This window comes from Bubalus bubalis, chromosome 18 (assembly GCF_019923935.1).
Source record: "Bubalus bubalis isolate 160015118507 breed Murrah chromosome 18, NDDB_SH_1, whole genome shotgun sequence".
NCBI classification, from domain to species: Eukaryota; Metazoa; Chordata; class Mammalia; order Artiodactyla; family Bovidae; genus Bubalus; species Bubalus bubalis.
The window spans coordinates 48,204,692-48,232,658 of NC_059174.1; the positions used below are offsets into that span (position 1 = coordinate 48,204,692).

General features: G+C 51.0%; 2 protein-coding genes and 1 long non-coding RNA gene across 5 annotated transcripts; all 3 read right to left on the minus strand.

Annotated features, from left to right (window-relative positions):
- Positions 1-63: 63 nt before the first annotated feature.
- On the minus strand, positions 64-9,320 carry ECH1 (enoyl-CoA hydratase 1). The gene is made up of 10 exons (XM_006068693.3): positions 9,164-9,320; positions 8,078-8,279; positions 7,861-7,949; positions 2,099-2,223; positions 1,966-2,014; positions 1,764-1,828; positions 1,112-1,182; positions 955-1,026; positions 548-698; positions 64-365 (listed from the first exon to the last, which is right to left on the minus strand). The coding sequence occupies exons 1-10, from the start codon at positions 9,213-9,215 to the stop codon at positions 261-263; spliced, it is 981 nt and encodes a 326-aa protein (XP_006068755.2). The 5' UTR covers positions 9,216-9,320; the 3' UTR covers positions 64-260.
- A 3,433-nt stretch (positions 9,321-12,753) lies between these two features.
- Positions 12,754-26,637, minus strand: HNRNPL (heterogeneous nuclear ribonucleoprotein L). Of its 3 annotated transcripts, none has more exons than XM_025269081.3 (13): positions 26,559-26,637; positions 22,020-22,138; positions 21,378-21,615; positions 21,166-21,251; positions 20,042-20,138; positions 19,883-19,955; positions 16,525-16,596; positions 16,133-16,413; positions 15,146-15,267; positions 14,683-14,884; positions 13,919-13,976; positions 13,723-13,818; positions 12,754-13,149 (listed from the first exon to the last, which is right to left on the minus strand). In XM_025269081.3, the coding sequence occupies exons 3-13, from the start codon at positions 21,600-21,602 to the stop codon at positions 13,091-13,093; spliced, it is 1,371 nt and encodes a 456-aa protein (XP_025124866.1). In that variant the 5' UTR covers positions 21,603-21,615; positions 22,020-22,138; positions 26,559-26,637; the 3' UTR covers positions 12,754-13,090. The 3 variants fall into 3 exon arrangements, with proteins under 3 accessions (XP_025124866.1, XP_025124865.1, XP_044788229.1); XM_025269080.3 differs by lacking the exon at positions 26,559-26,637 and adding an exon at positions 24,071-24,360; XM_044932294.2 differs by lacking the exon at positions 26,559-26,637 and adding an exon at positions 24,071-24,366 and having other exon boundaries at positions 16,133-16,596.
- On the minus strand, positions 17,782-19,876 carry LOC123330470. Its single transcript, XR_006546451.1, has 2 exons — positions 18,281-19,876; positions 17,782-18,184 (listed from the first exon to the last, which is right to left on the minus strand). It is a non-coding gene; the product is annotated as an uncharacterized LOC123330470 (long non-coding RNA).
- Positions 26,638-27,967: the final 1,330 nt, after the last annotated feature.

The following is a 27,967-nucleotide window of genomic DNA, read 5'->3' on the forward strand; positions in this document are numbered from 1 at the left end:
CCCCAGGGTCATTGATCTACCTACTCTTTCTGCCTCGCCTCTCTTTCCAACAAGGACACCGGGTTCTTTACATTGCTTTATTGTTCGTGGGGCAAAGATAAGGCAGGAAGAAATGTGTCATAAAGATAAAAACTGGAAGACTTGAGAAGACAGCAAGCTAGACCATCTTTATGAATCTTCCCTTCCCGTGAATGAGAACACGCAGGCAGGAGGCAGGGCAAAGCCAGACCCCTGTGTCAAGACCTGGGATGACAGGCCTCTCAGAGCTTAGAGAAGGTGATGGTCTTCAGATCCTTCTTCTCCATTGCGGCCTGGACACACTTCATGATGTCTTTTGTTTGTAGCATGCTCATGTTCCAGGATTTCTGGATAAAGATGGCAGCCGGTAATAGAAAGAATACAGGAAGATTTTCGTTGGACCAATGAAAAATGGGAGGGAGATAGCAGCGAGCCAATCAGAGGACAAGGCCTGTAAACGGCCGCTGGGCCCTGATTGGTCACTCAGGGAATCAGAGATGGGTGTGACTGGTTGGATGGAGAGTCTCACCATATAGTTGAGGCTCTCCATCACCGAATGGTCGCGGGAGTAGATCAGGTTGATTTTTGTGCTCTGCACTGCCACGGGGCTCTTGCTGGAAATCTCAGCTGCCAAGGTGAAAGCCGCATCAAGCATGCTCTCCTTGTCTGGGAAGAGCCGGCTGAGGATGAAAGGAATTGGAAATCAGGCAATCTGAGAAGAGCTCTCCTCTCCCTCCCATGGATGAAGTGACCAATCGCAGTAGAAAGTGGAAGACAGTGCTGGTGAAATGGACCAATCGGAGCAAGGCAGTAGACTCCAGACCACCCACAGAGAGGAGGCCACTTGGAATCCATGAGTTAAGGTGCATGGGAATCCAGGGGGCCCCACCCAAGTCTGCCCCTGAATTCTTATCCAGCACAGGCCTCAGCCCTTACCTGACCAGTCCACTCTCCAGGGCCTCATCAGCCATCATCTTGCGGGCAGTGTAGGCCAGCTCGTTGACCAGGCTGCAAGAGGGCAGGACATGCGAGAGGATGGCATCCGGTTTAGGAGATGCTCTGCTGTCCCCTTCCCCAGGTTCCTCTCACCCACCTCTGGTTCCCGATGACTTTGGGCAGTCGCTGCAGGGTTCCCACATCTGCCGCCAAACCTATGTCCACCTCCTGGGGGAAGCGATAGTGTTAGTGCTTGGTTTCTGCCCAGTATTGTCCCCACTGCAGCCTCAATGCCAGCGAAACTCTGCATTTACCTCAGAGTCCCAGCACACTCTCACCTCGGAGATGCCCCTCCCAAACACCCCTTTTCATTCCCATCCACAGACTTTTGCCCATATAGGTTCCTTCGCTCTAGAATATAGCCCACCTTCCAACTCCTCTGTCCTCCCAACTCTTTGATGTCAGCTGCATCTATCTCCAGGAAAAGCCTTGCCCTGACCCCCTCCATCCATGAGCTCCATCCTGCCTCCCACCCACTCCAGCACTGACTTGAGCAAAGCCCCCACCCTCTTCCCCTCCCCCACACCTTGACTCACTCTTGACCTCACATTGACTCCGTGACCTCCCCTTGATGTCCCCAATGGCCAAGTTTTACTTTTTAAGATTCAATTCTAACTCTTCCATGAAGCCATCGAGGCTCACTCCCACCCCCTTTAGCTTGCTCCGTCCCTGCTCTGACCCGGCTCTGCCACTCATTTCTCAGCCCTCAGTAGGACCCAAGGGAGCAGAAGCTTGGGAGGATGGCTCACCTTCACCTGGAAGAAAGAATCCCGGGTACTGTATCGGATGTCACAGGCGGTGATGAGATCCACTCCTGGGAAGTAGAGGCCAGAGACAATGAACAACCACAGGACTGACCCACACCCATTCCCAGAGTGGGGAGCAGGGGCTTGCACCTTGGGGCAAAGTCTAACTAGCAACAGATCTGGGGTGGGTGGGTTCAGACTCAACCTCCGCCAATGCAGCCTCCATGGATGGCGGCGATCACCGGCTTAGGGCACTGGAAGGGGACAGAAAGGGCGGGGTCAAGGCTGGTCCGGGAGCAGCAGGTCGGGGGGACACCCTGCTAGACTCCCAGAGTTACCTTCTCGATGACGCTGAAGGTCTCTTGGTATCTGGTGAGGAGCCTATGGAGGTGCCAGCTGATGCGGGCATTGTCGTCACCTGTGGGCTGAAGGAGGTCTGAAGCCATGTCCATGAGGTCGATACCTGGTGGGGAGATGTGGGGAGGCTCACCTAGCCTCCCAGGCCCTACCCATTGCCCCGACTAGAGGTCATAGGCCAGGCAAACCACCACAGTGGAGAAAGCAACTCACACAGGACTTCTGGCGGGGTCGAATTTGGGGTGTGAAGGGCAATACAACTTAACACGTATTGAGTCTCTGCTCACTTTAGCCTCACAGTGATCCTCTGAGGTAGGTCCTATTACTATCTCCATTTTATCGGGGGAGAAACTAAGGCACAGGGAGCTTAAGTCACTTGCCCAAGGTCACCCTGGCTTGTGAGCAGTGGAACTGAGATTTCAAACCCAGAGCCATGCAGCTGGCTCTGGGCGGTAAAGAATCTGCCTTCAATGCAGGAGACCTGGGTTTGATCCCTGGGTCGGGAAGATCCCCTGGAGAAGGAAATGGCAACCCACTCCAGTATTCTTGCTGGAAAATCCCATGGACAGAAGGGCTGGCTCCTCTGTGGACTGGGCTACAGTCTATGGGATCTCAAAGAGTTGGACATGACTTGAGCAACTAACACTAATTTCGTCAAAGGTGGTAATGTTTCCTAAGACAGGGAGGTCAGAAATGGAGCAGTCTTTCTCACTCCAACCTTAAGACAATCCCAAGTCCGACCTTTTCCTCCACTGACCTGCTCCCACATTCTGTTCCCCACACACAGCCTCAGGGCCCTTGTGATCACTTCAGGGCCCTCTCTTCTTCCCATCCATCCATCCCTCTCATATAGAACAAAATGCGGGGTCTTATACCAGGACCTTACCAACTCCGCACAAGCACCATTTCTAACCTATTCCACTGGGCACGCAGGCCTCCACCAGCTGTTACAATAACGCGACACATTCCCTTCCTGGGGCCTTCATGCCTATTCCTCCCTCTGCCTAGAGCAGCCTTTCCCCAGCAATGGTCTCAAGACTGACTCCATCACACTGTTCAAGCCACAGGGCAAAGTCCACCTCCTCAGGGAGGCCCCCCTCCCCACCATGGCTCGATAGCAGCCTGTCACCCTTCATCTCCTTTCTCTGCCGTGCCTCCCACACTGCCCTCTGGTTATCACATAATTGTGTGCCTGTCTCCCTCTCTAGGATGTGAGATCCACGAGCAGAGGAGCTTGTCAGCTACACACACACACACACACACATGCACGGGCATGTGTGTGCGCGCAAGGCGTTTGGATCTTTGCCTCCCATTCTATCCCTGTGCCTAACACAGCTTAGTACACAGCAGGTGCTTCATAAATGAACAACACAGACAACAACCTCTGCCCCCAGGGGGCTGCTCTTCTATGGGGGAAACAAACAAATGAGAAAATTCATTTTGTCCAGTGGAGAAAAGTACTAAAAAAATTAAAGGAGGGAAATGGAATGGAGTGTGAGTGTGTGTGTGTGTGCACGCGCGTACGTGCACATGTGCACAGGCATACGCCGTGTGCAGTGAGGGCTGTTGCAGTATTAACTGGGGTGGTCAGGGACCCTCTCACTGAAACGGTGACATATGAGTAAAGATCTGAAGGACCAGAGGGAGGGAACTGTACAGATATCTGGGATAAGACAGTTCTCAATGTTAGGGACAGCCCGTGCAGAGGCCCTAGGGTAGGAGTGCCCCTGGTGTCTTCGTGAGGACCATGGAAGAGGCCAGTGTAGTGGAGCAGAGTGAGCAAGGAGAGTAGGAAGAGCCAAGGATAGAGAGGTGACAGAGGCAGATTCTGTGGGGCCTCCTGGGCCAAAAGGAGGACTTGGCTTTGACTCTGAGTGAGATGGAGCTACAGGATGGTTCTGAGCAGAATTTTCTTCTTCCTGAGGTTAATCATTCTCATTCTTTCGCTTGTCTGAACAGTGCAATTTGACAAAGCCGGAAAAATCAGTCCCACATTTGGCCACACCCCTGACCCTCTATAGCTTTGTGGCCTCTGCAGCTTGTTTAAATGAGCGAGAACAGAGGAGTGTTGACTTGGTAGAGCTGAATTTGTGCAAGGTAAATATCAGTAGGATATAACCCCAATTATCCTTCAAATAAAAATAAAATAGGGCTTCCCTGGTGGCTCAGTGGTAAAGAATCCGTCTGCCAATGCAGGTGAGATGGGTTCGATCCCTGGGCCAGGAAGATCCCACATGCTGTGGAGTGACTAAACCAGGGCACCCCAACTACTGAACCCGCACTCTAGAACTCAGGAGCTGCAACGACTGAAGCCCTTGCACCCTAGAGCCCGTGCTCCGCAACAAGAAGAGCCATCACAATGAGAGGCCCTCATACAACAGCTAGAGAGTAGCCCCTGCTCGCCACAACTAGAGAAAAGCCCTTGCAGCAATGAAGACCCAGAACAGCCCAAAATAAATAAATACAATAAAATTAAAAAAAAAAAAGAACTCTGTGTGACCTCAGCTAGGTCACTCCATTCTCTGGGTCTTGGGTTTCTGCTCTGAAAATTGAGGCTAAAACCCTCCCAAGAGTTCATGGGGATGCAAGGATTCAAGAGACAGAGCTCATGGCACTTTGAGCAGTGCCTGGCATGTAATGGCATCACAATAGTTCCTATTGTTATACACTCCATCTCTGCCAAGGCCAGAACCGCCTGCATCAGTCTGTAGGCATCTGCTGGCTTCCACACCAGGTCCGAGAAGCTTGTATGACTCAGTGGGAACCACGCTTACTCCCAGAACAAGCTCAGCTCAGCAACTTGCGACACCTCCTCCCACGGGCTTTGCTGGTTTACCTGCCCTACTTGGATCTGCAGACATGGGTGGTTGTCTGCAACCCCTTGGAATAAAGGGCCCCAGACCATGGTACAAGGTCTTTCCCTTCCAGAGCCAGAACTCATTCTTGAGGAGTCTCCCATCTCGTTCCCTGGGAACCTCTAAATGTTTCAGATCTCATTCACTGTCATAATTAAGTTATTCATCATCATCAAGAATAACAGCTACATCAATACAAGTTTCACATGAATTAACATTTGGTGCCTATTAACTCATTTAATCCTCTATGCAACCTGATGAGGGGGGTGATGAGTTGCTAAGTTGTGTCCAACTCTTTGCGACCCCATGGACTGTAGCCTGCCAGGCTCCTCTGTCTATGGGATTTCTCAGGCAAGAATACTGGAGTGGGTTGCCATGTCCTTCTCCAGGGGATCTTCCTAACACAGGGATCGAACCTGTGTCTCCTGCCTGGCAGGTGGATTCTTTACCACTGCACCCGTGGGTGCTCATAGCATCTCCATTGTCTTCAGATCAGAAGATCACAGAGAGGTGAAGGTGTGTGGAGGTGGCAGGGGTGGGAGGTAGCTGGCTACTGGGCCAGGAATACTCTGAATCAGCTTGCCACACACCTGGGCCATAGTCACTTAGTGGTGAAGGGCAAGGATTCTGCAGCCAGGCAGCCCACATTCAAAAATCCCAACAATGAGGACTGGGCACACTTCTTCCTCTCTGTGGGTCTCAGTTTCCTCATCTATCAAATGGGGATGATGACCAAGCTTGTCTCATAGGGCTGTGGTGAGAATTAATTAACATGTGTAAAGTGCTCAGAGACACTCCACAAATGTAAATAAGTCTGGACTTTTTTTTTTTTTAATTAGCAGTTTCATTCAATCTTTAAAACTGCTAAATAAACCAAATGTCTTCTTTCTGGCCTTCAGGTTGAAAATGGAACAAAATGGGCACAATCAACTGAGAGCTGAAAGATGAGGACCTCTGGCCTGGCACAGCTAGAGATGAACCCTCATCCTGCACTTCATCAGGATGAGGGGTCAGAAAACAGGCTGCTTCCTATTTCAAGGTCGGTGTCACCCAGGAAGGCGGCTGACACTGGAGTGACCTCACAGAATGTTGAATGGATGAACAAAGAAATGAAGGAGAACAGAAAAAGGAAATAAGGGACACGCAAAGATGTTACAGAGAAATAGAAAGAACAGAAGGAAAGAGAGGAAACACAAAGAAATACATTGTTTAATGTCCAGTCTTCCCCACTGAATGAGGGGCAGGGCCTGGGGCTATCTCAGTCGCCACTGGGTCCCCAGCACTGGGTTGTGCCCTGTGCAGAAATCAGTGTATGTGATCCCTCACTTCTGGCATGGAGCCTCCCACAGATGCCAACTATGTGCCCTAGATGAACAAGGTCCAATTACCTGACGGTACCAAGCAGATTCTTCTAGAAAGAACCAGCCAAGTGAGTTACCTGTTTTTGTTTTTTTTTTTAATTTAACCTGAGTACAGGGTGAAGTTGTGCCTGAAGAGCCATAGGACAGAGTCCAGGGGGAGCTCAACTGATGGAAAATGAGGGGGGAAAAATTCCAGAAAGCAGACAGCCAGAGAGGAGAGCCCCAGATTCTGTGTATGAGCTCTGCCCAAATCTCTATAACAAGAGACCCATGAACTAGACCTACAGCCCAGCAAAGAGATTTAAAAACTGATACCAACGTAGCAGCTAAAACAGGAAATTCAGCACTCTGGAATTATGTAATAGGATCGAGAATTTCCACATCATTTTCTTCCATAGTCCAACATCCAGGATACATGCAATCCAACCTTACTCCAAAAACAAAGAAACAGGAAAATGAGACTCATTTTTTTTCAGGAGAAAAGGTAATAAACAGGGATTGACCCCAAGGTGGCCCCGATGTTGGGATCAGGAGACAGGATTTTAAAAACAGCCATTGTAACCATGCGGAATGACACAAAGAAAAATATGACTGTGATGAATAAAAAGATATGAAACTTCAGCAGAAGAATGAAAACTATAAAAAAAAAAAATGGAAACTACGATACAGGCATATCTCATGTTACTGTGCTCTGCAGTATTGGGTTTTTTACACCTTGAAATTTAAAAAAAAAAGTCACTAGATGGGTTTAACAGCAGAAGAGAGATGACAAAGGAGACGATGAACCTGATCGATGGAAATTATCCAACCTGAAGAATAGACTTGTGGGACAATCAAAAGACCCAATAGACATGAACAGAAAATCAGTTCATGTAGGTTCAAAATTAATTGCACAAAAGCATGTATTTAAGAAAAAAAGGTTTTGGCCAATTCATGTGCAGCTGGCAGGATCTTAGTTCCCAACCAGGGACTGAACCTGGGCCCCTGCAGTGAAAGCACCAAATCCTAACATTGGACTTGATACGGAATTCCCAGAAAGCATGTAATTATCACAACACATTTTATTGACACCCAAAAAAAGACTGAGAGGTCAAGGGCCTTGATCAAGGCCATAGATTCAGCGTGAAAACCCAGACTTTAGAGCCCGTGATCCTGTCTTTTGTTGGACTAATTTCTACATTTGAGAATGATTTAAGTAGACCTTCCCCAAGTAAAAGATGGCACTAGTGGTAAAGAACCCGCCTTTCAATGCAGGAGACATATAAGACATGGGTTCGATCCCTGGGTCAGAAAGATCCCCTGGAGAAGGGCACAGCCACTCACTCCAGTATGCTTTCCTGGAGAATCCCCATGGACAGAGGAGCCTGGTGGGCTACAGTCCATGGGTCGCCGAGTCGGACACTGAAGTGACTTAGCATGCATATAAAGCAGAATTTAAAAGCTGCTTAAAACCCTAATTATGAAGCATTATTCTACTCCCAGGAGCAGGGGAGACTGGCAGGGGTGGGTGTGGAGAGCAGCTGGTACCTGAACTGAACATTTTTCCTGCACCAGAGATCACCACCACACGACAGTCAGAATCTTCTGCAATCTTGTTGAAGCATACCACCATTTCTCTGCAGAGGGGGAAAGGAGGAAGGGCTGTGTCTGGGGTGGGAATCCCCTGCCCTCAGGCCCTCCCCTGTCCAGTCCCCCAGCCCCTGCCTCCTCGTGCAGGCAGGCCTCCAGGATCTGCAGGCCAGACCTCCAGAAGGCCTTGTTCATGGCGTTTCTCTTCTCAGGCCGGTTTAGTTGCACATGCAGAACGTGTTTCTGGGCAGCTGTCACCCGAAGGGACTCATAGCTGTGGCCTGGGGCTTCTTCTGGGGACGCTTTGGAGGCTTCCTCTTGTGCAAAGGCACTCATTGGGCGAAGGTAGAGACCCAGGTTGGTGGAGGCTGTCAATCCTGGGGAGACAGAGGTAGGAAGTGCCTTTGATGACCCTGAATACGGGGCACAGCACCTTCAAGAGCAGAGGGTACACATCTCAGTTGACACTAGGTTGGGGGACACAGCCTATGAGAGGCCTCGGTTTAGGGGATACAGACTTTAAGATGGGCTTCCCTGGTGGCTGACTCAGTAAAGAATCTGCCTGCAATGCAGGAGGACTGGGTTTGACCACCCTGATTAGGAAGATCCCCTGGAAAAGAAATGGCAACCCACTCCTGTATTCTTGACTGGGAAATCCCATGGACAGAGGAGCCTGGAAGGCTACAGTGCATGGTGTCACAAGAGTCAGACGCCACGGAATGACTAAAGCACCACCACCACCAGACTTTAAGATTCAGGTGCACTTATAACGTGGCCTCAGCCTGAGGATCACTTCAGACCCATGACTGTGGTGCACGCTAAGTTGCTTCAGTCGTGAAGCAACCCTTTGGCCCTAGCCCGTTCTTTGCAACCCTCTGGGCCATAGCCCGTTAGGCTCCTCTGTTCATGGGATTCTCCAGGCAAGAATACTGGAGTGGGTTGCCCTGCCCTTCTTCAGGGGACCTTCCCGACCCGGGAATCGAACCCGTGTCTCTTAAGTCTCCTGCATTGGCAGGCAGGTTCTTTACCACTAGCGCCACCCAGAAAGCCCTGTGATCATGGTACTCACCCCAGAATGAGTACACTGAGCTTGTCAGCGGCCCAACTGTAAGACATAAGCCCTTTGGATGGGTGCACATAGACCCGTGAGTTTAATAAGGGGTTCGAACCCTCGGTGACCCTGGACAGACCTCTCCGTCCAACTGTCGCGATGACAGCACGACAGCTCAAAGGACCCCTCAAAGATCAAGAGGTGACTCACGCGGGGTAAGCAAGCTGCCGAATCGCCGAAGAGCTGCGAACGCTGCCGCCATTGCCACTGACTGGTGGTGTAAGGCGACGAGAGTAAGCTATGGGGGCGGGCACAAAGGGCCGCCATGTTTGGTGAGGGCATCGAAGCCTCAGGCTGACCGCGAAGACGGTCCCTCTTTCCGCCATCTTTATCAAGGGCAACCGGAAACAGTCTTCTAAGTTCACCGGCCATTAGAGTGATTCGGCATGAAACCTTTAACCCAGTAGGAACCTGGCCTAAGAAAACAGTTCACACTGCTTTTGAACATTGTGTTCAAAGTTCACCACAGCTGTTTCATAAAGGAGAAACTGGAGACAACTGAATGTCCACGGGCATAATGGCGAAATAACTGCCAACCTCCAAGTTTGCAATCATGCGTTTGTATATAGCCGGGAGAAATATCAATAACCTCAGATATGCAGATGACACCACCCTTATGGCAGAAAGTGAAGAGGAACTCAGAAGCCTCTTGATGAAAGTGAAAGAGGAGAGTGAAAAAATTGGCTTAAAGCTTAACATTCAGAAAACCAAGATCATGGCATCTGGTCCCATCACTTCATGGGAAATAGATGGGGAAACAGTGGAAACAGTGTCAGACTTTATTTTTTTGGGCTCCAAAATCACTGCAGATGGTGAGTGCAGCCATGAAATTAAAAGACGCTTACTCCTTGGAAGGAAAGTTATAACCAACCTAGATGGCATATTCAAAAGCAGAGATATTACTTTGCCAACAAATGTCCGTCTAGTCAAGGCTATGGTTTTTCCAGTGGTCATGTATGGATGTGAGAGTTGGACTGTGAAGAAGGCTGAGCGCCGAAGAATTGATGCTTTTGAACTGTGGTGTTGGAGAAGACTCTTGAGAGTCCCTTAGACTACAAGGAGGTCCAACCAGTCCATCCTAAAGGAGATCAGTCCTGGGTGTTCATTGGAAGAACTGATGCTAAAGCTGAAACTTCAATACTTTGGCCACCTCATGCGAAGAGTTGACTCATTGGAAAAGACCCTAATGCAGGGAGGGATTGGAGGCAGGAGAAGGGGACAACAGAGGATGAGATGGCTGGATGGCATCACCAACTCGATGGAGGTGAGTTTGAGTGAACTCACTCCGGGAGTTGGTGATGGACAGGGAGGCCTGGCATGCTGCGATTCATGGGGTTGCAGAGTCTGACACGACTGAGCAACTGAACTAAACTGAAAAGGAAAAAATAGGTCCCACCAAAGTTATCCACACAAGGGAATGTGAATACAGACAGGCCAACGTTAAACTCTGTGTAATCTGAATTGCCCCACCACACCCAAAGAACCCGGTTCTCCTGCGTTGCAGGATTCTTGACCAACTGAGCCACCAGGGAAACCCATCTTCAAGTCTGTATCTCCCTAAACCAAGGCCCCTAGTAGGCTGGTGGGGGTGGGGGTCTTACTATGTTACATCTACCTCCTCACTTGATAGGGGTCGTACTATTTTACCTTTGTATGCAGATGACTGGCTGGGGAGAAGTCACTAGTTCAAGGTCTCTGAGCTTCAGGAGTGCTAAAGAGGGGATTTATATATACAGTAAGTACATGTTGAAATTTCTTTCAAAAATAAAATGACTTTGGAAAAAGCTAGTTAACCCTAGAGTGTAAAAAAACAAAACTGGGGCTTCCCTGGTGATCCAGTGGTAAAGAATCCACCCTGCTATGCAAGGGACAGGTTGGATCAGTGGTCGGGTTAGATTCCACATGCCATGGAGCCACCAAGCCCCTGGGCCACTATTTCTGAGCCAGCACTCTAAAGCCTATGTGTTTTTTTTTAAGTGCTATTGAAGTGCTTAAGTATGCTCTTGTAGGTGAACAGGTGTCCCTGACACATGGGATTGAAATGAATATTTTGCTTTCTTTCTCCCCTTTTGGCTGCACCCTTGACTTGCTAGGTAAGTCCCACTTTGCCTTTTTCACGTGTCAGATGGTAAAGGTCTTTTGGAAGACAGAGAACTGTTTGGTTATCTGGAACCACTAAGCAGGTACCAAGATTTGAAATTTGAGGTAGTACATTTAGTTCAGTTCAGTCGCTCCGTCGTGTCCGACTCTTTGCGACCCCATGAATCGCAGCACGCCAGGCCTCCCTGTCCATCACCAACTCCCGGAGTTCACTCAGACTGAGACTCACGTCCATCGAGTCAGTGATGCCATCCAGCCATCTCATCCTCTGTCGTCCCCTTCTCCTCCTGCCCCCAATCCCTCCCAGCATCAGGGTCTTTTCCAATGAGTCAACTCTTCGCATGAGGTGGCCAAAGTACTGGGGTTTCAGCTTTAGCGTCATTCCTTCCAAAGAAATCCCAGGGCTGATCTCCTTCAGAATGGACTGGTTGGATCTCCTTGCAATCCAAGGGACTCTCAAGAGTCTTCTCCAACACCACAGTTCAAAAGCATCAATTCTTTGGTGCTCAGCCTTCTTCACAGTCCGACTCTCACATCCATACATGACCACAGGAAAAACCATAGCCTTGACCAAACGGACCTTTGTTGCCAAAGTAATGTCTCTGCTTTTGAATATGCCATCTAGGTTGGTTATAACTTTCCTTCCAAGGAGTAAGCGTCTTTTAATTTCATGGCTGCACTCACCATCTGCAGTGATTTTGGAGCCCCCCAAAATAAAAGTCTGACACTGTTTCCCCATCTATTTCCCATTTAGTTAGGTTGGTATAGACAGACAGTTGTGAAACAATTGAAGGTGGAAGGGGGTTGACAGGATATGACTGGATGGCATCACTGACTCAATGGACCTGAGTTTGAGTAAACTTATGCACAGGCTACCTAGGAACTAGAACTTAACATGGGGTGAAAGCTGAGTGCTGGGAGTCAGAGTAGAGAAATTTACTTTTTACCCAAGTAGCTTAAAACCTAGTAGATTGTGTAAGTTATGGCTGCCAAGTGACTGTAGTTTCTCCTTGTTTAGAGGTTCTCTTAAATTTCAACCCTGATGAAGCAGTTTATCTGATGTCACTTGACTTCGGTATTGTTTAAAACCTCTACAGAAAATCCCCAAAGTGGTGATACAAACACATACAAGTGGGGGATACACACACACAAGGCACTGGACTTTGTTCCCAGTCACCACTATCAGAGAGTATCAAGAGTAACTGAACATACCCTTTAATCCAGCAATTCCACTGCTAGGAATTTACTTCTAGATCAGTATCAGGGAAGTTGCCTAAGAAGTTTGTGTAAAGCTATACATCACAGTACTGTTTGCAAAACCAAATAATCGGAAATTACCTTCAGGACCAAGTAAACTATGACACATCCACACGTTAGGAGTAAAGATAAGGAGGTTGCCCTGCATGCGATATGAGATCACTGTACAGTACAATGCATTTTGTTAAAAGACACACAAATTGGAAAACTTCCCTTATAGACAAAAAAAGACTCTCAGAATTCCCAGCATCACCCCCAAGCCACAGCTCTGGCCCACACTGCTCCTCAGAGCTGGGTCCGTCCCTCTGGAGGCTGCAGCTGTTCCTAGCCACCCTGCCTGCCTTCAGAAGACTGAGTGGGAGGGAAGCAGACACACCTCAGAATCCCAGAAAGTGACCTTTATTTTCCAAACAATTTTATTGAAATGTGCCAAGAGTACATGGGCAGCACAAATGTATGAACAGGAAAAAAAAAAAAAAAAAAGAAATCACATGTACAATAATTTTTAAAAAGTGAAGGTTAATCTTGGGAGATATCAGTTCCCCTTCCCCTCCCCCTTTAGACTTCCAGCCAGTCCATTATGGTTAAAGCCTCTACTAAACTAGCATTTAAAAAAAAGGAATACAGGAACATTTGCAGGAAAAAAAAAAAACAAACAAAAACCAGCATAAAAGAAAGAAATGTTTTCCTGCTCAGATGGGACTCTTCTTAGGCACCTAATTAGGAGGCGTGCTGAGCGGTGGAGAAACACAACTTCAGAGTGTATGGGTATGGCCCATCTGTAAGAGAGGAGAGAGACATGACTGGGCCCCTTTCTGGAGACTTCCCACTCCCCACATTTCCCTGGTTTTGCACACATCTTTTTCTGCAATTCGGGGGTCTAACTCATCCTTGCCAGTTTTGAGATTCAAAAACAAGCCAAATCCACAAGGCATTCCTCCTTCTGTTCCTTAACTGCAAGGAGGACCCCTTTCCCAGCTCTTTAGCTGGTACATGAGGAGAGGCCTGCCCAGGAACTGGGTAGGTGAATTTTACCTGGTGGCTAGCACAGCCCCCCTTTTCCTGGGCATTATGTGAGCCAGCCTCTGACGCACACAGAATGCCAGCTCCTTGGAGGACAAGCCTAAGCAACTCCCAAGCTGGCAGAGTGGGTGGCAGCAAGCGGCTAGGCTGGCCCTCCCATGTGGAACAGCAGGCTGCTCTCCTGGCGACCAGGTCCCACCTGCCTGTGTCAGCAACAAGGAGGAAATCTCCAGGGCCCTGTCTTGACAGTAGGAAGGACGGCTCTGGCAGGAAGCCAGCCAACCCACTAGGCCACAAGGGAGATGACTGCGGGACACACAGATACTCACTTGGGTTTTTCATCTGGTAATGGTTCAGGAAGCCCAGAGTCTCCAGGGCATCACTCTTGGATTCCCACTCCAGCAGTCCAGAGGAGCTGCGTTCACCTGAGGGAAAATGAAGGTGTTAGGCTGATCTGAGGAGGAGCCAGCGAGCTGCCTGTGTACCACCAGGGAACGGTGGAGACAGGCGGGGCAATTCACTCACTTTTGCCTGAGAATACTTTCACAGAAGATGGCCGCTTCACTCCCAACTCATCGCAGATCTGCAACAGAGAGAGAAAACAGACTCAGGAACACAAGAAGTGCCACATGGTGGAATGCAAGCACACAACCAAACACCTGCGTTTTTCTGGACAAGGAGTCGCTAAGCTTTTCTCACACACTCTGTGTTCCTATGATCCCCCTCCCCAAAGACTGAAGTACATCACTATTATGTTGCCAAACACTGGAAAACTGCTTTTTAAATTTCCCATCTTCAGCTGTTAATTTGGGTGTGTTGCAGGTACTAGGTAAATGTTTGCTGAACTGAACAGCAACACCTCAGGCTAGAATAAGGCCGAAAGTCCAAATCAGCAGTCAGACTCCCACCCTTCCCTGAAGCTGCCTGGTTCCCCTCTGAGGGCACTGTAATGGGACCCTCCCTTCTAATGTCATCTAGGCCCCAGAGGGCCTGACAGCGCAGGTGTTTCAAGATTGGGCTCCAATCACCAACCTACCATCTAGACAAGGAGGACTCTCTCACGGCAGATGAGCAGCCACTCTAGCTTGCCAAAGACGCAGAGAGCACAGGAGACTTCACTGCTGGTAGGTGTTCTGTGCTGTTCTGAGCCTTCCTTGGTCCCTGACATGTGTCCAGCACCCAACCCAAAGCCCAGGAGAGTGGGAGCTCAATAGATATTTGTTAAAAAATAAGAAAACGGATGGCCTCCTCAGATGGCTGTGCTGAGGGACCAACTCTGCAGCACCCACCTCAAAGAAGTTCTCTTCAGTCACCTCCAGAGGGGCATTGAAGAAGTGCAGCACATTGCTAGGGTGCTGGATGCGGTTCTTGGCTGCCTGCTCTGGAGTGGAGAACCGGTTGTTCCTTGATTCACTGAAGTCTTTGTAACTGCAGGACCCGTCTTCTAGCCCATATGACTGACCGGGCATGATGGCTGGTTGCTTGGAGACACTGTTGGACAGAAGGGGAGCCCCCTGTCAGACCTCAAGCTGTCCCCCACCTTCTACTGTGGCTTTCCCATCTGACAACACTGTGTGCCTCGCAGGGCCCTGCTCCACAGCAGAGAGAGGCTGACAAGACACTTCCATCACACCCAATGCCAGCCTGGCTAAGCACCTGGCTGTTCTGTGCTCCTCTGACCCCTGTCCAGATTGGGCTCCACTGCCCTTCCCCTCTCCACACCTCCCAGGCCCACAGAGATGGGGTACCTACCAGACATTCAGCTTCTGCCCAAACATGAAGTTGTTGTTGAGGTGAGTGATGGCCCGGTCCACAGCATAGCCATCAGCCATCTCCACCATGGCAGCCCCCGGCTTGCTTTTCATGAATTTCACCTTGAGAAGAGCAGTCACGGTCAGCACCACTGGTCAGGTGCCAGAGACCCTTCTGCTGACCCTTCCTAGTTAGTTAAAAGCAAGTGAACTCCTGCTCTGGATCTAGGCTTCTTCTATCTCCTCACTTGTTAAGACAGGTGGACAGAGACACTGGCCTGGCCCACAGCAAGTGCTGAGCCCAAGGTGGGCAGCAGAGACTCACTTGGCAGTGTTTCCCTAATGGCAGGACCCAACCCATGAATGGGTCATTTAATGAAGCACAACAGAAAAGCGGCCACAGGGGGAAAAAAGCACCTACTCCCATCAACACAGAATATGTACAAATACTGAGTTGTGGCTGTTATACAAACACTGAAAAACAGTAGTGTCAGCTAGAAGTCCTGCTTCCACATAAAGGCATGTGAAACTGGACAAGTTATCTGCTGCCCCCGATGCTTTCAACTTCCCTGCTTGTCTCACTAAGGATTCTTATAATGAATTTAAGCAACTTACAGCACCTTTAACACCGTCCTGATACAGCAAGAATACCTGACATGTGCTAGCTGCTATTATCAATGGGCTAGGTCAGGGGCTGCAAAGCAAAAGGCTTTCAGGACCCAGATGGGTTTGACAGCAGAAACCACCTAGTCTGAGGTCGGCGGTCACCAGGCAGCCCCAGGCAGCTGTTACCCCTGGCAAGGCAGAGCACTCAGGGTGCTGTTATCACCTGAAGCACTCCAGAGAAAACCCTTATTACCCACTCTGGACCTGCTTGCTTCTAAAGAGGCTCCTGCACGCTCTCTGCTCACTGAGGGGTCAGAGGATCAGGGCCTCCCTTGGGCCTGTCAGGTTTACTAGGAAAGCAGTGGACCTAGCAGAAGCTCACCTTCTCCACATTGCCATACAAGCAGAAGACATTGAAGACCCGGTCACAGTTCATCTTAGACTGATCCAAGCCATAGACCATGAGCACAGGGCTGTCGGCGTGGGGGCCATACTCGGGTGGTGGGGGAGGGGGTGGGGGGTGCCCATACTGGGGGCCGTAGCGACTTGGGCCCCGGCGGTGACCCCCCACTGGTGGGCCCATCCTTCTCCCTTCGTAGTGAGGTGGGGGGGGCCCGTAGCCCTCATCATGGTAATGGCTGTGGTACCCACCGTGGGGCCCTCCTGGGGGGTGGGAAGGAAAGAGAGGGAGGGCGGGTGAGAATTTGCGTGTCGGGCGGCGGGCAGGGGCACACGAGCCACGGGAGTCCACGGAGGAGAACCCCCTGCCCTCACCATATTCTGCGGGGTGATCTCCCAGTAGAGGGGGCTGCCTCTGGCGTTTGTTAGGGTTGCTGCCAGGGTCACCTGTAGACAGAGAGAACAGTCAGAGGCTGACTTGGAAATGGGCATCTCCCTCCCTCCTGACTGCAGGGCACAGTCTCAGCGTCCCTTGGCTCCTGAGGGCCTGGGCACCGGCCTTCTGAGGGCTGGATCCAGGGTGGGCATGAAGCCCAGGTCTCAAGGCTGGAGCCCACCGTCCCTCCCCCAGCCCTGCCCACTGCAGGCAGGTTGCTTTCCTTTCCCAGTGAAGGGTGAAGCCAGATTCTGGACTTCCCACTTCCCAGAGCTCTGCCAGGAAGGTCAGCTCTTGGGCCCTCTGGGAAACTTGCAGCCACTATGGAAGCTGACTGGGGGCCAGGAACAGCGTTCTACAGTAACTCCCAAAAAGGCAAAGGAGTTAAGAGCCATAAAATAACTCAGGGAGGAGCAGAAAGGTAAAATCGGGCCCTTGAAGCCCCAAGGTTCTACGTCTCACTCTCTAGAGACGATTTTCTCAAATCTGGTCCCAGTCACCCTCCCCGCTCATCATGTTCACCCCAAGGAGAGGGACTGTAGGAAAGGACAAAACAGGGCATCATCAGAACCAATTCAAATGAGCATCATGTACAAGGCATCAACATTCTCAAGACAATGGCGCAGATCCACCCTGCCCCACCCACAGCTACAGTTCATAATCGCTACCTTAACTTAGCACTTCAAATGGCAGACACGGTGCTAAGCGCTTTACAAACAGACATCATTGTTTCTTAAATTCCTCACAACAACCCTATGAGGTAGGTACTAATATTTTTGCCCCATTTCACAGATAAGGATAATGAGCAATTAATTTTTAACTGAGCAGTTAAGACACTTTGGCCCAAGGTCACAAAGCAAGTTAGTGACTGAGCCGGGATTTGAACCCAGGCCTGGCTGACTCCAAAAACCCAGGGCTTGGGGCCACTGCCCTTTCCTGCCACCCGGCCTGGGTTTTGTTTTCCAACAGTCATTACAAAAATGGAAAAGGGTTACTTACAGCAGAAGTACAGAGTACAATATCCATTTGTCACAAAAAACAAATCTGTGTTTTCTCTTACCATTGGACGCTTCAACAGTGAGTTAGCACAGTTCTGAAAGATGGCGTCCCACCAAACATACACTGCGACCCTGCATCACATGGTTTTACAGTCATAAATACAAGTTACGGTACACATCCGCTACAATTTTTTTTTCTTTAAAAAGAATTGTTTTAAAAGTCAATGTCTCGATTAAGTCAAAAATGGCTCACAGATGTTCTGTCCTCAGAAGATACCAGAAAGCGGACAATAAAGGTGTATGCAGTGGGTAGTGTCCCTCCGTGTTGTCACTCCTCACTGTGTGCTCAGTGCGGTGCTGCTGGCTGTGTAGCGCTCCGTGTGCGTGTCTCCTGGTTGTGAGGTGTGCCAGTGGCCCCGCTATGCCCGCACTTTTGGCCTTGGGAGCGCGCCTGGTTACCCGCCAGCAGGTAACTGTGTACCTCTGAGCTGTTTGGTTTTAGGTCTGTTTTGGCTTTTTGATTTTTTTTTTTTGCTGTTGTTGTGGTTTTTTTTTTGGTTTCTGATCTCCAGCTGGTGCAGATTATGTTGGCAGCCGATGACTGCAGAAAAAAAATATATCAAAACACAAAAGAAAAAAAAAGAAGGCCCTCCCCAAACCAAAGGACTTAAAAAACAAACAAAAAAACCAAACCCACATGGCGAGGAATGGAGAGGATCCTATTGTCTTGGAGGCCCATGGAATCTACTTCAGTCTATGAATCGTTCTCCGAAAAGAGCGCCGCTGGCTGGCTGGGAGAGCTCTGTTCTCTGTGTTTCCTACTTCTGTGTACATTTTCGGGTTCAAGTTTGCTTGGATTTTGACTTTTTTTAATGTTTAGTAAAAAAGCAGTGTCTGCTGCCATGTTGCGTCTCTTTCTTTGTCTCTGTCTGCCTCTGTCTCTGTGCTTGTAGCTGTTCCTTGGAGCACGGTGTGGTGGTGTTCTTGATGTAGTGAGCTCAAGTCTGCGGCTGTTTCTGGGGACGTGGTGGAGGCTGCGTGTTCTGTTCTCTCCAGGAAGAGCTAGTGGTTTCTACCCTGTGTGTTGGTGAGCAATGTGCAGAGGCAGAGCCGCTGAAGTCTGGTTCCCGAGGGGGTGGCGAAGCACCGCCCTCACTCCAGGTCACCTCATCAGCTCTCGTTTTTTTTTTGACCCCGGGCCTGGGGCCGGCCAAAGCTGAGAGGCATGAAAACCAATGCACAGCCAGCCCCTGCCACTAGCCCCTGCCGGTCTGCACATCTTCTACTTATGTTCCTTGGAGAAGAAATGGTTGGTTGCCGTGTTTCTGTTAGCAGTCATGTAATGCCATTGCCCGCTCTGGTACATTCACTTGGTCACCAATTTGCCTCTGATCTCTGGAGGGGGCAGCCTGCCCCACAGCGCCCATTGTGAGGGTCCTGGGGAAGAGTCTAGCCCACCCGGCCCACGGCTTCCCAGCGGCAAGGGCAAGCAGGACAGGCCTGCCTAGAAACAGGCGCCTCTGGCTTCCCAGGGCCGGTGAGATGTCAGCAACCAGCACCTCCCTCAGCCCATGGCCTAGTCCAAACAATCAGACCAAAACAGAAACAGACGGGTGGTTTGGCTGAGGGGGTGCTGCTGTTTTTCAAAGGCAATGCTCCACCTCTCCCTCCTATCCAAGGCAAACCATTCTTGAGAGATTCTAGGAAGAGGGTTGTCCATTTGGGCCCCATGCAGAGATGTTGCGTCCCCTCTACAAGTGAGGCAAGGCGTGTCTGCCCCGCTCCAATCCGGGGTGTCTGAACTTCACAAGGTCAATTTGCTCAAAGGCTCTGCTGCAAAGGCCTGGGAGCCCTCATCACCTCCCCCGTCTCTCTCCCCACAAGCAGACCCTGTCAATAGTGGACAGCAAAAGGGCCATTCCTAGCCCAGTGAGAATGGAGTCAGTGACCCTAAGCAGCCTCTGAGAAGGTGAGCGGCAGAACCCGCCTGGGAGCTGGGAGGCACTGGTTTGCAAGCCATTGCCAGGGCCTGTGCTCTGTTCCCCACCCCACCCAGGCCTCTGCCTTGACCCTGCATCCTCAGCTGCATCAAAGGGCCGCAACCAGCAGCTAGGATATAGAGGCCCCTTATTTACCCTCTTCCACAGGAGTGCCTTCTCCAAGAGCTGATCCTTAAGGCCCTCCCATGTCCACAGGGAGCCCAATGGCATTACATAACCCTGAGCCCAGGTCTATGAAGTGAGCTAATCAAGTGAAGGCAAGGCGGGTGTGTTTAGAATAAAGCGGCCATCAGGATTACCTTGTCCACTGAGATTGGGGTTTGTGTAGTCCCAAGTATCCTGATCATTCTTGAACACGTTTAAGCGTGTAGGCTGCAGGGACAAAACAAAGCTTGAGATCAGCCAGGCCCTAGGCTCACCTGAGAAGCGGACAAGGGGCAGCCATTTCCCAGACCTACCTTTGCATATTCTATCTTCAGAGTGCAACAGCCTGAGTAGATGTCAGCCCCGTTGAGTGAGGCCTTAGCTCGCTGGGCACTCTGCACAGAGTCAAACGTGAATCAAGTTAAGGGAAAGTCCCTTCCCAAGAGCTTTTCGGAAAGAGCTCAAGTTGGGCCAAAGGGGAATGAGGGCAAGGCAGCACCCAAAGACAGCTCCAAGTGGGCTCTGGGGTGAGCTCACTGCCCACAGCCACTCCTATGGAGACAGGTAGAGTGCTGCGCTGAGGCACAGAAACTAGCTAGAGTTCTTCTATGACTTGTACGCCCCCCGCAACCCAGATATTAGCATCAGCCTTCTCTGTCACCATCAAAGGTCAAACCACCTTCTTCAGCCGAACCCTCCCCTCGTGCTACATGTCTTGACTAAGCCTGAAGAGCATCTGAAATGTCAACGAGATTATGTTCCTGTCCCGAAAAATCCATCACTGAGCTCCCTCTGCACCCTGATCCAAGCTTCACCCCACTGCCTGGGCCACCCTAACTTCTCCGGATGTCTTAAGGAACCCTCTGTTCGCTACTCCTCAGTTGTCAGGTTGTTTGCTTTCTCCAACACTAAGTGCCTGCCCACTCGCAGACCTCTGCAGAGGTGGTGTCCTCGGTGGTGCACGTATCAGTTCCCACCTCCACGTGAAAACAGGACGTCACTTCCTCAGAGACCTTCCCAGAACCTCTGTAAATTCCATCCCCTTATAGCTCACAGCATGCTCTTCTTTCCCTTCAAGCTTTAAACTCTGCACTGCACTTTCACAATACACAATTAACCCTTAAACATGGGTGTGTTTTACAGATATCGACCTCTGTGCAGCTGAAAACCAATATATTTAACCAACTACAGATAACCTACTACTGAAGTATGCACTTAGTACGTGAAATTCACCTTAAGAGGATCCACAGAGTTCAAGCCTGTGCTGTTCAAGGGTCATCTGTTTACATGTGATTGTTTAACTAACCCTCCCAGGAGACCATGGGCTCTATGAAGGCATCTGGCACAAGGCAGGTTTTCAGGAGACACATGCTGCTTGAAAATACGGACTCCTGTGAGCTCCCATCTCAAGGAACACCCATTTCCCAGCAAAGGATATTCCACCATGGCCTGGACGCCATTCTTCCGGAAAATCACAATTCTCTGGACAGGACCACAAGGATTACAGATAGTATAAAGAACATCCTGTAAAAACCAAAGATGAAAAGGCACCAGCCAATCAGTCTGACTCAGGGGAAAGGGAACAGGGAGAAATGGCAGGAGAGAGACTATACAGAAGGAGAACCTCAACAAATAACTGCTGGCACGCACCGTGGTAATGGAATAGATGGGGTTTAGGATGGTAAAGAGAAGCACACTGTTGACGCTCCGGGAGTCATCTGAGTCCCCGGGACGGGAGATTTTCTGGCTGGTAGAGTAATTGACAAAAGCTGGGTGGCCCGCAATGTAGATCTGGTTGTCGGCTGCGTAGTTCACAGCGTTGCAAGCCCCCAACACATCTTCAAACTCCACCAATGCTTGTCTCTTTTTAGGCATCACCACCACATAGCTGGCAGAGAGAACACAGGTTGCAATCATCTTAGGGGGATGGAGACAATGAGAATCAGAGGACAGCTTCAACCTTCTATGAGCTGATTGCTCCCTGGCCTCTCGAGTGCTCTGAGCCCTGTCATGGCATCCTGACCCGTACCTTACACCCCTTACCGTAAACGGCATGACAAGCAAAAGGTGTCTGCAGCTTTGGCATTACATTCTTTGGCACAGAACTTGCTGTAACTTATCCAAAGTACAATGGCTAACCCCAGGAGTAGTGGAGCCTCAGGACCTAGCTAAAGGAACCTGGACTGAAACTGAAATAGGTTACTTCCAACCAGAAACCCGGTGACACGTAGGACACCAAGGAGTTAACTCATTTGAATACCCAAGCCCAATCCCTGGCCTCTGACTGAGTACCTGATGGGTCCAAACTCCTGCAAGGCCTCCACAAGGTCAGCTTCCACCACACCATCAATCAGGCCCCTGATGTGAACAACTGGGGAGGCAGGGGTTTTATGCGGGTCATCGTAGTTCTCCTGAGAAAGGAAGCAAAACCAAGATTTTACTTTCTGCTGTATAAGATGGTGGCCTACTGGGTTCTGCACTGTTGGGGACTCAGATGGATAAAACATTTGCGTGTCACCCAGGAAGGACATACATGGCAGACAATAAGGAACAGCAATTCAACCAATCATCCCAAAAGGATTCTGGGTCAACAGAGCAGAAGGCCTAAGTGGATGGCCACTTGCCTAATGGCTCTCACTGTTAACTTCTGAAGATGACAAAATGGAAGATGAAGCAAATCTCAAGCCCCATCTTATTAATTCATTCTTCCCAGAACCAATCTCTTCCAACTGACCAAAGAAATGTGGGAAGAGTGGCTTTGGAAAGGGGACTCAATGTTCTGCTGCTGCCTGAACCGGGACATTCCCTTTCCATTCATCCCAGCTTCTTCGCTCATCCTCTATTGGAGGAAGCTGCCATCACCACACAGCCAAACACTGCTGTTCCCCATCACTCATCCCCAGGTCCAGCAGGTGCCTCAGACACTGTGGCATCCAGGCCAGTCTTTACTCTCCCACCAAAATCTGTATTGAAAAATACTACCTAGACACCAAACTAAGGAAAAAGAGGGTGAGGAAAGTCTTTAAAAAAAACAAAACACAAAACTCCAACCCATATCACTAAAAACCAGGACACTTCCTTTCCCAGGGGAAGTATTTTTCCACCCACAGACAAAAGTCTCTGAGAGTCAAGAGGAAAGTTAAGCTTCTCCTCCTCTCCTGGGCTCTGGGCCCAGCCTCCCGTCTGAGAACCACTAGGCAGAAGCCCATGTAACAGGGGCAGAATGGGATTCTATTTCAGGAATGAACCACACAAACCACAGGCACCACACCCGCCTGAGGTTACCAGCTCAGCGATTTGGAGTTCCACAGCCCTCATCAGTACTAATCCCAGCTGCTCCCTAGTTTAGCTACAAGATCAAACGTGTAATAGTAACACCATTCTTTATCTTATAGAAGAGTGTTAAGTATTAAAATACCTTTATTATGCATGCAATGAAGCTTCTCGCACAGTTTAAATGCCTGTAAACCACAGCTACAGAGCGCCACTAAACCCTGGAAAACCCTGCAAATGGCTGAACCGGACAGGATTTCATGAACTTCCAGGGGAAAAAAAAATGGGCTCCAAGCCAGGAGTAACAATTGGTTGTCTTTTCGACGTAGGACGCTGAAGAGGCTGAATCCCTTCCAAAGTGCCCACCCCTCAGGGAACATTTTCGTTCATCACACCTACCGCACCCATTTAATTAACCCCAGAAATTGTAAGCAAACTTGCGATGACTCCAAAGCATGGTTCAACTTCCAAATATCTAAAAAGACCTTTCACAATTTTTTTCTTCCGGTTTTCAACGTTCACTAAATGAGGCATACTTTGATCTGGGTAAATACCCTCAAGTAAATAAAGTTCTATATTGAGACAAAACATGACGCTACAAAACTAAACAGTGTTCAGGCATAATGCCCAACTCAGGCGCGGAAAAGGCCACCACCCACTAGTTCCCGCTCAGGCGGTCCCCCCCACCCCCCGCACAACCGCCCACGAGGCCCGGACAGGAGAAGTGCGCCTGCGCATAGGGCCAGAGAAGAGAATGATAAAGAAAAAAAAAACGGCCCGGCCGCGTGCCCGGCCCCCACATGCCAGCCCGCGACGCCTGCGCACTGCAGCACCTGCAGCGCGAGCAGTTTCCTCCGCCCCCGTACACCCGGCTCTGTAGAGCGCGCACGCGCAAGCGCTTGTCCTCGCGCAAACCCCGCCGTTTGCCCAACGCCCGCCCCTCCCCCACCCCTTCTACAGAGCGAGGGCCTGGGCGCGTGCGCACAGCCCCCCAACAAATAAATGCCCTCAAAGTGAGAAAATTTCCCTCCCTGCCCGACCATCTCCAGCGTCTAGGACCCTGGCCTCACCCCGCCGCCACCGCCCGCCGCCCCGGCTCCTCCGCCGCCGCCGCCGCCGCCTCCATGCTGGTCGCCGGCGTTGTCAGTCTTGAGCCGTTTGGGGGCCCGGCCGCCCTCACTGCCGCCGCCGTAGTAACGGCCACCGCCGCCTCCGCCGCCCGCCGCCGCCATCTTCACCATCGCTCCGGACCGCCTCCGCTGCTCGTCCGGCTGCTGCCTCTGCTCCAGCCGCCGACGCCGCTTCTCCGCCCGGGGCAGCAGCCTCCGCGACATGGCGGCGCAGAACCCGCCTCCCCCCGCCTCTCATTGGGGGAGGGACACGCCCGTCACCCGCCGCCCCCACCCGATAGGGGGAGCCACTGGTCCCGCCGCGGGGGGAGGGGAAGCCTCCATACGCCTTGCGCGCCTATTGGGTAAAGCGCACGCCCTTCTGCAGGAGTGCCCGCCCTCGTTTGTCTGGGACACTTCTTATAGGCGAGAGCTTTCTGCCAGTCATTTCTCTGGCCCCGCCGCCTTAAAATAAACTGTAACTTGATTGGTTGGATTTCTGGCACGGCATGGCCTCCTTAGGAGTACCTGATAGGAGCAGCACACCCTCACTGTCAAAAGCCCCGCCTCCTTCCCACTTTCATTGGTTTTTCTCGCTAATCCATCAAACCAAAAGACCCCTTCGCCTCTCCACAAGGAAAGAAGACGGCCCCCTCCCTTTGCCTCTCTCCAATGGCTACTGCAGACGCCGATCTTCTGCTAGACGCCCGATTAGTTAATTGAGAGTGGAAAGAGTCCTCTCACTAGATGTTAGGCCCACTGGTGACCCCTGATTGGGTGAAAAAGGGGAACCCACTTTGGCGCAGTCTACGAAAGGATCGGGACCGAGGACGCACGCGCGAATCGCGTTCAGTCACCTCCGGAGGCGGGGCGACCCTCCAGAGGAGGGAAGGCCTGGAGCACCAAGAGTGTGTGTTGATTCCTGTGAGCGGCACCGGCAGGGTAGACTCTTAGAAGGGCAATTGCCAGTGCAGCTCTGTACCGATCCCTATCTCCTATTCCTCTCCATTGCTAACCTTCACAATGCCAGAGGGAAAAAAAATTTTAAACTCAATTTGACCCTTTCCCTCAGTATTAAACCATTTGCTGCTGCCGTCTATCTTATGACCCTGTCCAATTCGCCCGCGTCCTTTCACCACTTCACCTCTAAATTCAACCACAAATAACTCCTTTTAGTTTGCAGAAAGGGAAGAATCTCGCACCACACGATCTATGCCCGAGCAGGCTCTTCGAACTAGAACACTTTCATCCACTATCCCTCCTGCCAGAATTAGGGATCAACATTCTAAAATTTCTCTTGTTCGTGCTCAGTTCACGCTGAAAAGCGTTCTTGGCCCTACCATCCCAGACCCTCGGTTTCCCTCGTGCTAACCCCTGATAGCTCAGGCCACCGGTTTTCACTCGACAGTCCTTACTAGTCTGGGTTGTCAGTTTGGTGAATGCCCTTTTTCGTAGCATGAAAGTGCTTGTGTGATCTGTGTGTTGATCTTAGTGAAGCTGCCCACGACCACGCCCGCCACCAAGCGCCAGGCACCCGGCACAGTGCTAGCTAGCTACTCGGCAAAGGCGAGCAGTTATGGTGTTCTAAGTGTCCGACGGGCCTCATTTCCTCTGGGACGGGTAGGGCTACCCACGCAAAGAACACCCACCCAGTCTCTAGGGTCCAACGACGGCCAACGCCCGGAACGTGGGGGCGGGGTCCGGGGTTGACCCTAGGATCCGGCCCAAAGAACTCTATAACCTTACGGGGCTGTCTGCTGGCGGGTGGTGGGTGTGGGGGGTCGTGGGGAGGAGGGAAGGAGAATGGAAGAGGCTAAAGATGCTACGGAACTTTTCCACTCGGGCGAAAGGGGCTTCCTGAAATAGGGTGTCCTCGTGGAAACTAAGTTTGAAATGGGGTCAGTGGCACTAAGAGAGTGGGATCGGCTTGGTAGCTCTGTGAGTTTGGGGAGGTGAAAGTTGGGGTAGGCTGATCTGGATCTAAATCAGCTCTCAATCACCCCGGAAAGATCCGAAGAGGCCGGCCAAAAGGAGACGGGGGACGGCGCAGCGCCTCCAACACGTGATCGGAGCGACAGAATTAAGGCTGGGCGGGTCGGACTGAAGGGCGGGGTCGCCGAGGTCCCGACGTCAGAGGAATGCGGTGGGGGGAGGGGGAGAGAAGGGGCCCCTCCCCTCCCCGCCCCCGCGCCTGTCCCGGACGCCCCTCGCGCCGGCGCGCGCCGACGGGACGCGGCGGAACCGTACCCCGCGCGATACGTTTCAGGCCGCTCGCCCCCTCGAGCGCGTCCACGGCGGGCGACCGAACGGCCGCGTTATCTGCACCCCTGGGCTCCCAGCCTCCGCCCCTCCCCCACCCGTTGCACGCGGACCGCGGCCGCGGGCCCGGGGCGGCGCCTCCCTCGGATCCCCCCGCACCCCTCCCTGACCCCTCGCCCCCAGCCCCTACCAGTTCGGCGGCGAGCCTGGCCGGCCGTCCGAGATCGAAAAGAGAGCAGACACTGGGAAGTTTTGGGGGAGGGAGGGGCGGGCCTTAAAGGGACCACGACCTTTTTCCAGCCGGGGGAAAAAACACGTGGGGGGGTTGTTGCGCGGGGAGATCGAGAGTTGCCCCGCAATTGAATGGAGGAAACAACGCAAAAAGAGGATGGGAAGACTCCGCATCCCTTTTCCCCAAACAACTCCAACCTCTCAACACCCGCCCCACATCCCTCACAGAAAGGGGCACAGTTGTTTGGGAATCAATGCCTCTTTGCTCCTGGTCAGCCAAGTGTTGCGTTGGTTGAGGTGAATGTTGGGGTGCTCATTATACAGACAGGGAAATGAGCTCAGGGGACGCTGGCAACTAACCCAGGATCCCACCGCTTGTAAGTGGCAGATATAGACGAATTTGCCGCAAAGACGCATAACCACTGCAGTGCCTGTTATGGTTATGGAGTGGGGGTGGGGTGGGGCTGCAGTATACCCTGGAGATTAAGAGCGTGGGTCCCGGGGTCAGACTGTCAGCTTTCAGATGTGGACGGTGAACCTACTAGCTCTGTGGCGTTGGAAAAGTGATTTCGCATTCTGGGGCCTCTGTTTGAGTTGGGTGCAGGTGCACTCAACTCACATCGTTGGCTGGTCTTGAGAGGTGCTGAGAATGTCCAAACGGAAGAGACTGAGGCCGGGAGAAGGGAAAGACCAGCTGAAGATTAACTAGCCTCTGAAAAAACAAATCCTCCCCTCCTTAGCACCCCCAGGGCATAATCTAACCTTTGTGGGCCCTTCTAAATCCACGCCTAACCCTTGAACACTGGTTTTCCTTCTGTTCATCAAATACCCAAAGCTCATTCCTGATGCTGCACTGGCTACTAGTCTGTCTAGAGGACACTCTTCTCCCAAATATTTGCTCTCATTTGACAGGCTTTGGCTCAAATGTCACTTGCTAAGCACCCTGCCTAGTTAGCCCCCATACATAATCATGGTTTCCCATCTTTGCTCTTATTGACATGTGAAAATATCTAATTATTTAATTTTTGTCACCTCACTAGCATCTGGGCTCTTTGGGAGCCAGAAGTAGGTATGTTTTAATTCCTCCAAGGACCATTCATTCATATAACAGATGTTTATTGAGCTCACACTATTTGGGGTATCTGGGATAAAATGATGAACAAGATAGGAAAAAACTCCCTCCTTCCTGGAGTTTACAATCTAGTGTAAAAGATGCACAATTCCCAAGTAAAACATGTATCAGATGATGATAACTGCTATGAAGATAGTAAAATAGGGAAGGAGGATGAAACGTGCATGAGGGCAGTTGGCTCAGAAGGGTGTTCAGGGGAAGCCTCGCTGAGAAGATGATATTTATTTAATTATTGT

What these genes read in the sequence shown, in the direction of transcription:
- ECH1 (XM_006068693.3), bottom strand. Translation starts at nt 9,215, where the DNA reads ATGGCGGCAGCGTTCGCAGCTCTTCGGCGATTCGGCAGCTTGCTTACC. An exon ending in CGGCAGCTTGCTTACCCCGC is followed by an intron (nt 8,280 to 9,163) that starts GTGAGTCACCTC and finishes CTGTCTCCCCAG; the next exon opens with GATTGACAGCCTCCACCAAC. An exon ending in AAAGTCATCGGGAACCAGAG is followed by an intron (nt 1,027 to 1,111) that starts GTGGGTGAGAGG and finishes GCCCTCTTGCAG; the next exon opens with CCTGGTCAACGAGCTGGCCT.
- HNRNPL (XM_044932294.2), bottom strand. Translation starts at nt 24,334, where the DNA reads ATGTCGCGGAGGCTGCTGCCCCGGGCGGAGAAGCGGCGTCGGCGGCTG. An exon ending in CAGGAGTTTGGACCCATCAG is followed by an intron (nt 21,616 to 22,019) that starts GTACTCAGTCAG and finishes TCTCTCTGCCAG; the next exon opens with CTATGTGGTGGTGATGCCTA. An exon ending in GGCGTCCAGGCCATGGTGGA is followed by an intron (nt 20,139 to 21,165) that starts ATATCCTTTGCT and finishes AACTTGATTCAC; the next exon opens with GTTTGACTCTGTGCAGAGTG.